The sequence below is a fragment of the Myiozetetes cayanensis genome, unplaced genomic scaffold, assembly GCF_022539395.1.
Source record: "Myiozetetes cayanensis isolate MyiCay16 unplaced genomic scaffold, myiCay2020 scf20-37, whole genome shotgun sequence".
NCBI lineage: Eukaryota > Metazoa > Chordata > Aves > Passeriformes > Tyrannidae > Myiozetetes > Myiozetetes cayanensis.
The window spans coordinates 12,377,933-12,392,557 of record NW_026087412.1 but is presented as its reverse complement, the minus strand read 5'-3'; the positions used below and the strand labels follow the sequence as shown (position 1 = coordinate 12,392,557).

Here is a 14,625-nt window from a genome sequence, read left to right as displayed (position 1 = left end):
AGCATCACGGCTTTCTTTTCTCGATGTGATGGTGCCATTACAGCTCCTCAAGCAGTCTCTGATTTCCTTGAGAATGAGGACTAGGAATTTCAAACAGAACATCAGAAGAAGATGCTGAAGAGAGTGATTTTCAGACTGATGCCATTGCTAGAGTATCACTGACTGTGTGTACCTGACGGGGGAATTCAGCGTCTGAAGTGTGTGCCAGTGTTTGCTCATGAGGTCCCTGATTATTAAACACAGCACCTACTTGTGTAAAAGGTACCCCAGCAGTTGTGTACACAGGGTTTTACACTCTGCAGTTGTACATGGTACACAAAACCCAGCTTTAATGAGACAGGAAATTTAGCACTAGTGAGTAACCCATTAGAAATGACATACTCAGCTGTGAGTTAACTCAGTGCTTTTCTTGTGTACTGGGAGTGACCAGCACCTCTTGCATCATCAGATTCTGTGATTTTTTGATTCTTGTCTATTTTTATAGACATGTGAATCCTCCTATTTATTTCTTTTTCCCATTTTTCTCTCTGAATGGCCAGTATTTTAGTGTTTTAATCTTCCATACCACAGCACCTCCCTAAAACCATGCCCTTGTGTCTACTCGTTTGTCATTTTCCGTGCCTGGAGATGGGCAACACCTTCACCAGGACACTGCTGAGGAGGCCCCTCTGATGTTGTGACTGGAGATCCTGAGCAGCCTAATGGCAAGGCTAGTTCTGCTGCTCTTCCCAAGATTGCAGCTGGCAGGGGTGCAGATTTTTTGCCTTCCTTAAACCACGGCTGTTGTAGCAGCACTGCTGACATCAGCCCGGGGGAGGAGGAGGAGGAGGAGGTGTGCTTTTAGCACACACTGTAGATACCCAGTCCCTCACCAAATCAAAGCAATGATACAACCAACCCTCGGTTACCAGGCTGTTCTCACCTTGTTAAAAAACAAGAGTGCCAAGGAGACAGAGCATGAATTAGCTTTGTCAGGTATATAGTCAGAAATAACAACTGATAGGTTTGCTGTGATAAGTTCTCTATGATGGCTTTGCTGAAAGGTAGGCTGTTTCATGATTTACTGAACTATTATAAGTGGTAAAACTGATCCATTTGTTATCATCCAGTGCATAAAGACTTCAGGATTTAAGGAGCCTGCACTAAATAACAAAGCAATTTATAAACTCATAAACTGAAAATTACAGGGAAGAAGTTCTTAAGTCATAGGTAATAGCAACCTTTTTTCATATTAGTGATGATTATCACATGTTAACCCCTACACTGCTTTTTAAAACAAAATCTTACCTTAGGATAGTTGAAATTACTTAAAGAAGTCATGGATATAACTTTGTATTGATTTATTGTGCAAGTGTGGTGAGTTTTATTTATTTATCTGAATGTCATCCCTCCCCTCCTGCCCCACGATGTCCCTACATCAAATGATGTGAACTGATTTTTGGTCCTCCTGGCAGCAGCATGTTGGTTCATGTTAGCTGAGGAATGGGATTAGTTGGCTCTACTACTGGGTAGAAGGTCTTTACCCAAAGCAAATTTGAGTGTAGTATCTTGAAAAGAGAATATTTCTGTATTTTAACAAACAGATAATAGTTAGCAATGGTTGGTTTCAGCTTAGCCTGTCCTAAGGAGAACATAATTATGTGTCCTGCTGTGAAGATGGAAATACCCTCTACTGGATTTTAAAAATGCATTATAAGACTCTAAGTTGTCTTGGTGTTCTCTTGAATCAAAGATTTTATGGGCAGTGGAAAGAAGATGTTGACTAAAGCTGAGCAAACATTTGCCTGGAGGTAATTTTTCTCGTGACATTAGTTTCTTTTTTCTGCTTGAGAGTATCCTGAGATACTAAATTCATTCAGCTTTATTCAACCAATCTAAGTTCTCAAGGAACAGATGAATCAAGAGCCACTTGTTACCACTACTCAGTATCTGATATCCAACTTGCTTTGGACATGTGAATGATTACTGTTGAAGTGTGAATGTTGAAGTGTCAATGATTACATGCTGAACCAGATCTGTGTGTTTTTGTGATCTGTATAAGCATAGTATCTAAATCAAGCTGAAGATTTGCAGAAACACTTGGGCATTATCCAAAAGGGAATCAGAGAGTCATATTAACATTTCAGGAAATGTAGTTAAAACACTGTTTTCCAATAGCCAGTAAGTTCTGATCCCATTGTCCTTGTGTCAGTTCTCTGGTGTTTTTCTTTCACAGAACTTATTCTAAGTAAAATCAAGTCCATCATTATCCCACAGCGACACCCTCCCTGATTAGGACTGAGGCTGGAGCCCAGTTAGCAGAGCTTAAAACCAGGAGAGAATATGTGAGGTTTTCTTCTGGCTGCCAGGGTTTGACTTGGCAGAACTATTGGCTGAGTCTGTTCTCACTAAAAGCAGCAAAGAAGCAGCAGCAGCCATATAGCACCTGCCTCTCAAATTATGGATAAGGGATTGAGCTGTTACCAATCCAGCAATGATCACTGATAGTTTGGATTCATTATAGTCTCTTAGTTACCCTCTTAGAGTCTTCTCAGGATAGAACAATTGAGTGTTGGGAGAAATGAGCCGCTCTCTTTGTTCCAGAAGCATCACAAATGAAGTGAACATACCAGGCAAAGAATCAGAGCCCCATGGCTTTTCCCATCATATGCTAGGAAAAAGGAGAGCAGCTTTCATCGTTTTCCTGGTTCTATGGGAAATGATCAGCTGTGTACATCCCATGCACTTGTCATGGAATCTGCCTCCATCCTGCTTGTCACTCCTTGGACTGTGCACTGAACACAATCCGTCAAACAGCCAGGAATCCTGACTCGATATTTTTCAATTGTGGTGATGTCTAATGACCAAATTGTTGGCTGGTTACTCCCCAGGCTTTCCTGGGACAATATTCTGACCTCGTTGTGCAGCAGATGAACACAGAAACTAATTTCTTGCATCAAAAGCGGCACAAGTGCTAAAGTAGTAGAAATTAATTGGAGGAAAAAAAAAAAAAGAAAACCTGTGTGTTGAAAACACAGAACAGTTTATAAAACAACTGAAGCATACATAAAGTTGTGCTTCAATTGCTCTTCTGCAGTTATGCTGAATCCAAAAAGCAAAAGCCTGAAAAACAGCAACAGCAAAACCCACCCCCTTAACGCTGCAGTGATTTAAGAGGAGATTAAGGGCTTGTTTTGTTACCATACCTCCTAACCATTTGCAGTTTTTCATTTCATAAATAGCAATGATAGATGAGGCTGTTAAAGTGTGGAAATTAAGCACTAACACAAATATTTTTAGCTTTCTAAATGTTTCAAATTATTTTTCGTATTCTGTGCAAATTATGTGAGGTTTTAGTTGCGTTGCAGCTCATGTATCATGTGCATCATTGGTGTCTTTTCTTGGTGAAGTTTAAGTAAAAGAAATCAGTTCAGTACCAGTAATGTCAGCATAATCATTGCCATCACACTCCCTCCCTCCCTCCTTTATTAATTTTTTTTTTTTTTTTTAAGAATTATTAAATCCCTCTTCTGATTTAAATCCTGAAGAGCAGACTTTAGGTGAAAACATAGACTTGGTAAAGTCAGTAAGTTTTGTCTTTCAATCTATTAGTCAAATACATGATTTCAATATCCTTCTGTATGCTGATGTAGGACCTAGAAAAATAGAAATGATTCCACTGAGCACAGAGATTACTTTCTTCTTGAAGCTCCTACATCTCCTGAAAGAGGAGAAACTTAGTCTGCATTTTCTTATCTTCCAATGCAGTAAGCAGCAATATCGATGCTATTTCCCATCTTCTGTGTCATTAATAAATATGCCAAGAGATGTCCATGAATTATGGGCCTTTAATAAGGTAATGGAACTCCTAGAACCTAGAGCTTGATTTTTTTTTTTTTAAACCTGAACTGCTTAGATGCCAATAAGAATGTGCTGATCACACACATAACTAGTCGTGATTAATCACGAATACACAATTTATTATTTCATTTTTGCTATTAGCAACTATTTTTATCTACTCTTAATATCTCACCAATCCCTTGTGATCCTGCAAGGGAAAATATATGATGTTCTGATTGATTATAAAAGTTAAGGCTGTGGTCTGGGCTTGCACAGAAATGCTGTGCTCTGAAGTACCTGTGGAAGAGCATCATATGAATGTCTTTGGGAGCATCAGAGGACATGGGCCGTTATCAGCAAATAACATACTCAAATTTGTAACAGAGTTTCTGGTTCCTTGTTTTTTAAAGGAGCAGCAAGATTCTCATTGATTTCAGTAGCCTTTAACCTGGACCCGATGTCAGCTGTCTTGGACCAGCCTTTGTTAAAATTGTTGTGGTCAGTACCTTCTATTTACTTTTTTTTTTTGCCACTCTGCAAATCTAGAACTTGTAAGAACTAACCTTAGTGAACAGGGTTTGGTTTAAACTTCAGTCATAGGTGCAAAAACCAGAGTAATGTACCTGTTTTCAATCATCTTTTTATCCAGGTTTTTCTACCATGTAGAAACTGCAGATGATCTAACGAACAAAGTATTTAATAATATCTGTACTAAAAATAAAACACTTCAAATGAATGGTTTTGTATAGCAGCATTGGAAATTGTTCCACTTGTTTGAAGGAATAAGATACGAAGAATTGATGGAGTAATCAATTTAATAATGAAGAGAATTTAGAATACAGAAAGATTAGTTGAAAGCCTCAGGAAACAATTCACTGAAGTTTTATATGCTGCCTATGCTCCAAAATAGGGAAATTTTGATACAAAAGTGATTTGTAGTCAATAGCTGTGCGCAACCTTTTATCATATTAATAAAATCTTTACCCAGTCTTTGAAAATTCTAAAGCCTGCTGTGTTCCGTTGAGGTGCACAGATCAGAGAGAACTGCTGGCTGGCAGATGTGCAGATACATTATCAGAAAATGTATTTTCAGCCTAACCACTGTAATCTAATTCATTCTAGCATGATATTTCAGGTTTATTATAGTGTAACTGACTGCTGAACACAGTGCACTATGCAGAAGACTAAATGAGGTGAAAGTGTACAGCTTAAAGGTGACCAAGTTAGGCCATTTAGAGTGCTGAATATTGGTGCTTAAACTGATTTAAACAACTCAAAACTGTAAACAAAAGGCTCTTCTTTTCCTCTTGAAGTTTATCTGTGTAAAGGAAGTGGCTTTACCTTATGAAACCGCACTAAACTTACTTAAAATGGTATTGTTCTTGTACATTACAGTAAAAGTTATCGCTTCAGTAATTGGTATGTTAAATCTTTCCCTTCTGCCTTCAGTAAAAGAGGCAACAACTTTTCACCTGGACATAATATTTAGCAGATCAAACGTGAATAGCTCTGAGTGTTTATATGTATCTGTTTATCCATATAAACTTCTCTATATACATTTTAACATGAGGTGTCATATGAATTCATAATTTCATTTTTCTGTTAAATAATGTTACTGCTGTAGCAGTTACTTTTATTTGGATTTCACCCTGGTGGTAGTTTACTATTGGTTTAGGAGTATGGATTTTAATTTGCTCCCCCCCTCCCCAGTCCTACTTTGCTATTGTGTCTCCTTGTTACAGGCTGTTTCAGCAGGTGCCTCTCCATTTGCCACCTGCCCTGGTGGAGTGAATGATTATGCTATTTAGTTAATGCATTTTAATTATTTAGGTGGCATTTTACCTTATATGGTTGGACTGAATATGTAAATGGACCGGAGTCTTTAGTTAAAAATGACAATTTTTTTATCTGAAGAAGTGCTCAGTGTGTGACCAAAGATAATGAATAAATAATCAAGCATAAAAATAAGACAAAATTTCTGCTTAATCTCAATCCCATGGCTGGGTTTTTTTTAGTTATACTTCTTTTTTTATTTATTATTGATTTATAATTATTATGTATATACTCTAGTAGTTGGTGCACTTAGCAGATAGACTGAGTGTGTAGCTTTCCACGTCAATACCTGAAGCATATTATGGTCATGGTGTGATGTGCTGACAGTTCACAAGGTCAGGGATGATTTTCAAGTCCAATAATGCAGCCTTAAAAGTGGCCAAGGGTTCGTCTTCTTTACATTGTAAAACTGTTTCTCACCTGAGGATGCTGTTGATCGATTTACTAAATACATTGTGTGTTTTAATGAGACAGGTTAAATGAATCAAAAGTTCTTTCTCAGCCTTTACGAATGATTTCTTAGCCTTTCTTAACAAATGATAAAAGTCTAAGTTGCAATCAAAAAAACCCGAGCCCCTTCCATGCTCACTCATTTGCATAAAGTACCTCCAACTTAACCCAAAAAAATACCAAAAGCTCCAATTCTCTTTATTAACCTTTATTAAACATGCGAATCAAAATTCTGATTTTTGATCTTAAAATATGTATTATGGAAAGGGGAAAAAAAAAAACCCGACCCCACGAAAAATAAATCGAATTATCACAAACGCTTTTGCTTGTGGTGTGATTTACTGCTCGCATTCCCCGTTCCTCACCCTGGCAGTTCTCTCCCGGCAGCAGGAACAGCAGCAGCAATAACACCACGGAGTCAGTAGATGGCTGTAGAAAAGTGTGTTGAGCACTCCTGTGTAGCGTAATAAGATTGGGAAAGGCCTTGACCTGACTGGATGCGGCTTTTATCTGAAGTACATTTAAAGAGATAAAGGAGAAGCAGGGTGCAGTACATGTTCCTTTCTTTTCTGTAGGAGCTTTGCTTTGAGTTTAAAAATTTCTCAAATGCAGGATTTGTGAACTGGGTCCTTTAGCAAGGAGAGGTAATGGCTTGAGTGCCACCGGAGTCACCTGCTATTCTCTGAGGATTTTTTTCCTCCCCCCTCTCAAGACGTCTTAGAAATACTCCTATAAATTCCTACGGAGGGGGCGTCTGTAGATCCCATAATAATAATCAGGAAGTGGTATATTCCCATTTATTTATTTATTATTACTATTTTTTCTTTTTTTTTTTTTTTTTCCTCTCTCTCCAATGTAGTTGGCTGCCTTTAGTGCACGGACCTGCTCATTAAATAGATACACCAAGAATTGTTACCTAAGCAAGCTTGACAGTAAAGAAAGGACAGACTGAGTTAGGGAGAAAAAGGGAAGAAAAAAGACAGCCTGAAGCAAGTCACTTCACAAGCAGAAAGAGCCACTGAACGAATGCTATTCTCATAAACAAACTTAAAAAAATACCTTGTGTAAGAAGAGAACTGTGAGGACTTGACAGAAAAAGGCAAGATTTCTACCCACTGTTTTCAGTTTTCCTTCCAGACATACTTGGTGAAGTAAGGAGACTTCTGTTTGCTGACAGAGCCCTTGATTTCTTTCAAGATGATGATGTATTTATGGGTAGGTAGTGTCTCTCTCCATGTCAATCTTTTATTAATAAATTGACTTTGGGACTGTAGATTTTAGCCTATAGTCCCAGCATGTTTTCTGCTGTGTAAAGGTGTGTGTGCTGCAGGTTAGCTCAGCGTAGCCAGTGTACTGTACATGTGCTTGCATTTCCAGTGAGAGTTTGAACAAACTGGATCATTAACATGAAGCTGTGATTTATTTTCGGGATTTGCAGGATGTGGAATAGTGCACTGCTTTCTTTTCATTGCCTTAGAAAATATTGCAATTGTGTTTGTAAGATTCACTGTGTGGTTCAGTCGTACAACAAATGCTGCATCACTTGTGGCTGTTCAGAATTTGCTGTCTTTGTAAGAAATGAAACAATCGCAATGAGATTAAAACTTCTAATGTGTGTTGCTTAACCTGGTTGTGTTTATAGTAGTTGTCACAGTCTGTCTTGGCTTTTGAAGTTTCTGGCAATCGTCAACCGCAGATAAAGAAATAGATAAAATGTTCCTATTCCCGTGATTTTTATATTCAGCATTGTTCTGATTCCTTGCAGCAAAATGTGCTCACCTTAAAAATAATGTTGTACTGTGGCATGCATACTGTGAATTAGTGAAGATATTAACCTGTTAATTCATCCAGGTGTCGGTACAGAACGTTTTTTTTCTGACAAACAACCCCACGAAGAAATCAGTGAACAAATAGACATACTTAAAAGCATTTCTGTGTTCCTCTTCAAAGCCTGGACATCTTCTGGGGAAATATTTTAAACTAATCTCATTTGACAATCTATTTATTTATTTAATTTAAATGTATGTAAAAATAGAAAGGTGTGCAGCTAATCTGGGCCACCTCTGCAGAACAGGCTGCTCAGGAGCAACATTTAAGTCTTGGAGATATTATCAGTAATCGCTCCTTCTCTTTCTAAATCGCTCGTAGTTCACGCTGTAAATCTCCCTTTATGGCTCCCTCTAATTTCTCTAGACCCTCCAATGTATTGTAGTGACTTCAGTCATCTGTGCAAAAGGCACTGAATGCAGACTTTTAAGTTTCTTATTTTAGTTCTTTGACCTGGGCTATCGTTTTAGGAGCTCACCAATCACTGAGCATTTTTTTTTTTACCCTGTGTTCTGTAGTACAAGTCACTTTAATTTTCACAAGCGACTGTGTGTGCACGTAACAGCAACCTCGGTTGCTGCTTATTTTTAACCCTTCCTCTGATTCTGTATGGAAGCTGTGTAGTTGTAAGTGCAAGTATTAATTTCCTTCTATTTTTAGATTTGTAAGTCAGGTCACTTAATTGCAGTAGTCCGTTTTTCAATCCGTTTGTATTGTGCTGCGATAGTTAACATCACCCAGAAGAGATACACAGTAAATATTTGAGGATAAACCCTCTTTTCTAACGTGCACACTGAGGTGAAAGGACATGTATTATTCTGTTCCTTTGTGCCACTAGCTCTAAAGGTTTAAAAGCCAGGGATCTTCCCTCCTCCCCAAGCCCAGCAATCTTTGTTAATTTGAAAATAGAATGAGATACATTTTCTTGGAGGTACCCATGCTGATTTCTATTACCCTCAGTGTATTTTTTTATTGTTATTGATGAACTTTTCTAGTTATTCTTTTTAAAGGTGTATATATATCTGCTTGAAGCAAAAAACCCCTCGGTGATAAGCAGTTTCTAATGGTACCACTTCCTAGTTTCCAAAGCATCTAGTAATTAATATTTCATATTTAAAAGTGTGTTCATTCAGGTTTTATTTTGTCCTTTTACTTATATTTTATGATGTCTGTTTTAGTCTGGGTTTTTGAGTAGCAAAATTCTTTCAACAGCCTGTCTCTCTTTTGGCACTACTACACTTAGGTACTGAGCATCCTTCCCACTTGTAATTGAACCTTCCTTATCTAAACTGCTAGTATAAAATCTCAAAGTAAGATTAGTAGGAAGAAGCAGAGAATGAACTTTTTCATTTTATTGTAGCAGAACATTATCACTTTTTTTTTTCCTCTTACTAGATGAGTTGTATGCATAGAAAATTTCTTTTTGCAGTGGTATGATTTCTAAACTCTGTGTACATCAAGTGCACGTGTATGTGAATGTAGATGTAAAAGATGCAGTGTGTAAACAAGAGGCTTTTAACAAATGTGAGTGCAATGTATAAACTCACAGCAGCACTTGAAATACTTTCTCCTGGCACCACATCAATATTTCATACAATTATAAAAAGCTCCTCGGCAATATTATTAAAATTTAAAATAGCCAAGTTCTGTGAAAATGGAGTCTTCCCCCTTATAAAGGGAGTAAAATTAATTTATTATGTTGATTGAGATTTTTTCATACTTAACTCCCATTGTTTCGTTTCATGTATAATGTAGAAATATTTTGCAATATTTACAAAGAAAAAGTGTGGTTTCTTCACATTTTATAGTGCCTTACTAAGTAGTATCCTGTAATAGTTTGGTGTCTTGTTTTTCCTTTTTTTTTTTTTTTTTTAATTCTACCAATGACAATGATGTCAAGTTCCTTTTATGGCAAGCAAACAACATGTTTAGCTAACTAAAATCAAAACCTTCTGCAGAGGTTTGCAGAGTACAGCCAGTGATTCAGTCTGTTGAATGGAACAGTCCTGATTAGTTGTATTTCAAGATTTCAAAAAGTAGAGAAAGATTTGAGTCCTGTTAACCCTGTCAAGGGAAATCCGTGTTTGCTGACAGCCCAAGCAGTTTGATGTTTGAAGTCTCCTCCCCCCATAGACAAGGGAGAAATGGTTTTGGTCTCATAGTTCACATGTAGACACCTGAGCTGTAGGAATCAGAGTTCATCACTATCAGAGTTCAAGGGGCCAATAAACTTTGAGGTCTTTCAGGCATTGCTGATTCAGGAACCCCAGTTAAATCTTGACGTCAGGAGGACCTTTGTTCCCTCTCAGGGGTATAGACCCTGATCCTGCTGCAGTCTAAGACACTTTTCTCCCCAGCACAAGAGTGTTGCAGTGATGATGTGAAGTGTTCTTGATCGCTGCAGATTAGCATTCCCATTTGTTGTGTAACTCACCTCCCAAGAGAGGTTGTGATTTTCTCAGAATGTAAGGAGTAAGTGGGTTTTTTCCAGTTAGAGAGCTCTAAAGCTGCTGACTTGTGCCTACCTTGGACAGAGCAGCGTAACTGTGGGTGGGTGAAATCAAAGTTGATGGTTGAAAGCTGAGACTGCTCAGAATCTTCCACAGAGTCCACAATCTTCCAGATCTGCTCCTTTCCATATTTTGAAAAACAAGCATAGTTTGGCTTCTTGACAGCATAAGCCACTTCTTGTTTCCCAAGCAAACAGATCCACAATTGCTTGTTTTCCTTCTGGTTCTTCAGACTGGACTATGAGGTCTCACAGACCTCGTGTTCAGCTTCCATATTCTGAGCTAGAAGCCAAGAGTTTAAAGTTGCTACATCTCTTGAAAAAGTCTTGTGCAATCAAGGAAAACTGGAACAAAGTCATCAGTAAATGCTTTTTTAAAATACAAATTACTAGTTTTCCATATTTTGTTATATGCTGTGAAAATGCTGAGCTAAAATTACCTTAATAGACAATAATTCAATTTTATAAATTTAATAAACATCTAATTAATGTCTGCTTAGTCAGAGATGTGCTTCCTTCCTGTCAGTCTGCTGTTCTTTTTAATAATAGGGAATGAGTTGTCAGAAATTTAGTATATACTTCGCAGAGATTTTCAGTAGCAGCTGCAGAACAAATACTTGATCAAATAAGGCAGAAAGCATGTCAGCAACTGAAACTTGTTTTTTTCTCTCCCCAAAACTAGAGTAGGCAGATACAGAGAAACAAATTGAAAAATTGTGTATGCAATAGCAACAAGATAATTTCTTCTGGCAATAGGACATTGTTTTGACAACTCTGAAGAATAAAGCTTTTGAGTCCAATATAGAGAACTGTACTTGCCTGCATTAGCAAAACATTCCTTAGATGAATGTTTGGGGAGAAGACTGGAGGAAGAGGAGTAACAAAATTACCGTACCAGAAATTTCATCTGGATATTTAGGAGATTAAAGTCCTTTATGGATGTATTTCTGGTGCTTTCATGAGTAAGCTGCTCCTATTTAGAGGCATCTTAATATACATGTAGGAGCCCGTGTCAGTTCACATGTTTGAAAGCAGATGGTATTTCATTCAGCTGACCAAAGTCTTAATGGTTTTAAGCACTACCAAATGTGTGCAGGGGCAGAATGTGCCTTTCTCCTGAGTTAAGCAAGGGTGGAATTCCAAACCTGGCTTGTGTTCCTTGTGCTCTGAGTGCTACAGGACAAGTTTGTAAAGGCTCTTCATCTAAGGGAAATGAGAACCCTAAACAGATGTGAAGATTACTAAAATGATAAAATAAAGGAACAAAACCTTAGGATTTTTAAAATAGGAATAAGGAGCGAATACAATGCTCATCTTTTTCAAGTACATTTACAATGTGTTTTGCTGCACTGGCGGTGTGTTCATTAAGCAAAGTATTGCTGTCTTAAATGAGGGCTTCCCAATAATGTCAAAGACTAAGACAAAATGCATTTCTCACTGTGCTGAAAGAGCTACAGGCAGCTGCTGACAGACCCCATGAGTATGTTGAAAACTTTGTCAGTGGAACACTTCAGCAGTATAGATTTTGTTGCATAGAATTGTTGAGTAATCAAAATATTTAGATCCTTTTAGTTAAGAAAAATCAACCATTTTAGCTGAAGAGGTGCTGGTACCTTCAGAGTCAAAGTGATCCTCGTGCTGCTTTCCACTGAGACCTTGAATAAAACATGTAGCTTTATCCTCTCTATCTGACTGCCTGACCGCTGATGTTGAATAAATATGTACCTTTTATTATTAACACAGAAAAATACAAAATGATTTAATAATGGAGTATGCTGGTATGAATATTAAGGACCTTCAAGGGTATCTGACTCAATAAACCTGAATAATGAAGTATTAAATCTGCAGCCTTGATGGCTAAAATAAAAGGACTGATAGAGATATTGAAGGAAAACAGGATTACAAATAGTTACGGTAGAATCTTAAGGCAATTGTCAGCAGGATATCTTTTTGTATCTATTGGAAAATACACATATGACTTAAAAATCATATGTATAATAATTCATTTTGTAGTGACAGAAGCTAAAAATCACACCAGCATGCAAAGCATAAAGAGATTTGGCAAAATCACCTCTTTTAGTATGAAGGAAAGTGAAATATAAGAGAAAGGTGGTTTCAATTTAGAATATTTGACAGTAACATTTGGTCATACAGTACCTTCAGTCTTGAAGGGTTTTCTTGACCTACTACAGTATTTAGTAAAACAGCATTCTATTATGTATATGGGGTAGGAATGGGAACAAGAGAACGAATCATGTGATGCTCCATTATATCCAGAGTTGCATAATGGTGGTTTAAGCAAGCAAGTTTTGGTTTATAAAGACAGCATGCATCCCTTTAGACACAAATATACACCTAAGTGCTGATGTTTCATGAAACTGAGTTTTATCAGGACATTAAGAATGTATGCACTATTGTTAATTCTTCCAGCAGAATTCATGGATTTTGTGTAAAGCAGTATGACAGACTTGATCTGTTCTCTTCTGCAGTTGCATTATATACTCTGTATACTTTAATTACAGAATCTATTTCTTCCCCTTACTTCAGCAAGAAGTTACATTTGTCCAATTAACCTTATCTTCCTCTTGTCCCTCTTAATAGCCTTGGTTTCCATCACAGTTTGAATGAACTGCGTGGGTGTCTTTTTATCAGTGTGGGGATGTTTATGTAAGGGAAGAATTGAACAAAGGCTGCATGAAATGCGGCTGGGTGAGCAGGTTAGAGTCCCCCTACTGTCCCACTATTATCTCTTAGTGTAAATCCTTCCTAAATACCTTTTCTGTGACAATCTGGTGAGTTCATGTGCTACTACCCAGCTACTGTTTGAATGGTCTTAGTTGGTGAGTCAGAACAATGAGAAAGTCCTGAAGGATTTTCTGGGCAGCTGAAAAAACCTTGTTCGTGTCTTGAGATTAATTTCTTTATGGGTTGCTTTAGGATATTTATTCCACTGAAGTGTGCCTGTCTGAGAAGCTGTCGTAGTCCCCAAGCCAAGATTTTGCTTTGCTTGTTTCTCAGTTATATTTGTAAATGTCATTAGGCTTGATTTGCCTTTTATAACTAGTTTGATTGTCTCACAGTTTAATCAACAAAAGGAGATGTTTAGTCATCAAAGTCTAGGTATCTGTTCACATCTTCTTTTGATGTCTTTCCATATTGGCTTCTTTTTTCCCTTCTGTTCCTGGGTTGATACTCCTTCCTTGCCAAACAGATGAATCTGTGTTTAGCTCCTGGGAACAGCCTGGTATGGAAATACACCTGTTCTTACTGCAACCAGAAAACTGGAGTCCAACGTATCTGCAGAAATCATTGCTTATACACTATAAATTCTTTCCACTCCAGGAAGGCAGTTGTGTCATGGGTTGGACCCACCTGGCAGCCAAATTCCTGCTCCCTGGCCGCCTCAGAGGGACAGGGAGGGAGGAGAACATAGGAAGAACAGGACTGAGAAAGCTCATGGGTCAGCAGAAAGACAGAGAGATCACTTATTGACCACTGTCACAGACAAAACAGACTTATCTTGGAAGAAATGAAATTATTTATTGCCAATTATAATTTTTGCCAATTAAATCTGGCACTTTAATTTCTGATTCAGGTAGTGGGAAACAAAACCAAGAGCTGTTCTTGTTATCACCACAAGTTAGACTCACTTTCTTCAGTGAGGCAATGAGCAGCATGGAAGGATTGCACTTAGGACACAGTAGTTTCTCCCTGCAGCTCCTTCCTTTTCACTCTTACTGTGCTCTGTGAGTTGCTCATGGGCTGCAGTCCCTTTTGGGAGTGTTCTTTGCTACTGAACACTCCTCCGTCTCAGATCTCGGCATTTCCTGCGCTATTTCTCTTTTGTTTCACGCTCCTCTCTCTTTTCAGCATTTCTGCCCTGTCTTTACAATGTTTTCACAGCTGCATCACCAAACTTGGCTGTGGCCTGTGGTGAGTCCATTGCCAAGCCCTCTGGAACCAGCTCTGTCTGGGATGGGGCAGCCCTGGTCCTCCCCTAGAGGCCACCCTGGCAGTTCTCTAATTCCCAAAACCTTGCTCCCTATACCCAGTACAGACTTAAGTCAGCTAAAAATGTTAGACTAAGTCTGATTATTGACATTTCAGGTTTTCTTCTGAGATTGTTCTGTGTTTGTAGAGTTTTGTCTATTTAATTTTTTGTGGTGCATATATAATAGAGTGAGGTG

General features: G+C 38.0%; 1 protein-coding gene across 22 annotated transcripts in view; it reads left to right on the top strand.

Moving 5' to 3' along the window:
- RBFOX1 (RNA binding fox-1 homolog 1) overlaps positions 1-14,625 on the top strand; it is a 1,102,859-nt gene that overhangs the window by 761,383 nt on the left and 326,851 nt on the right. Inside the window, exon 1 of one of the 22 annotated variants that reach the window (XM_050317494.1) lies at positions 7,285-7,317. The exons of the other annotated variants lie outside the window; for them this stretch is intronic. Within the exon in view, the coding sequence (XP_050173451.1) occupies positions 7,300-7,317 (18 nt within the window). The 5' untranslated portion in view covers positions 7,285-7,299. Of the gene's footprint in view, positions 1-7,284; positions 7,318-14,625 lie in introns of those variants that run through there. 22 annotated transcript variants of the gene reach the window in all.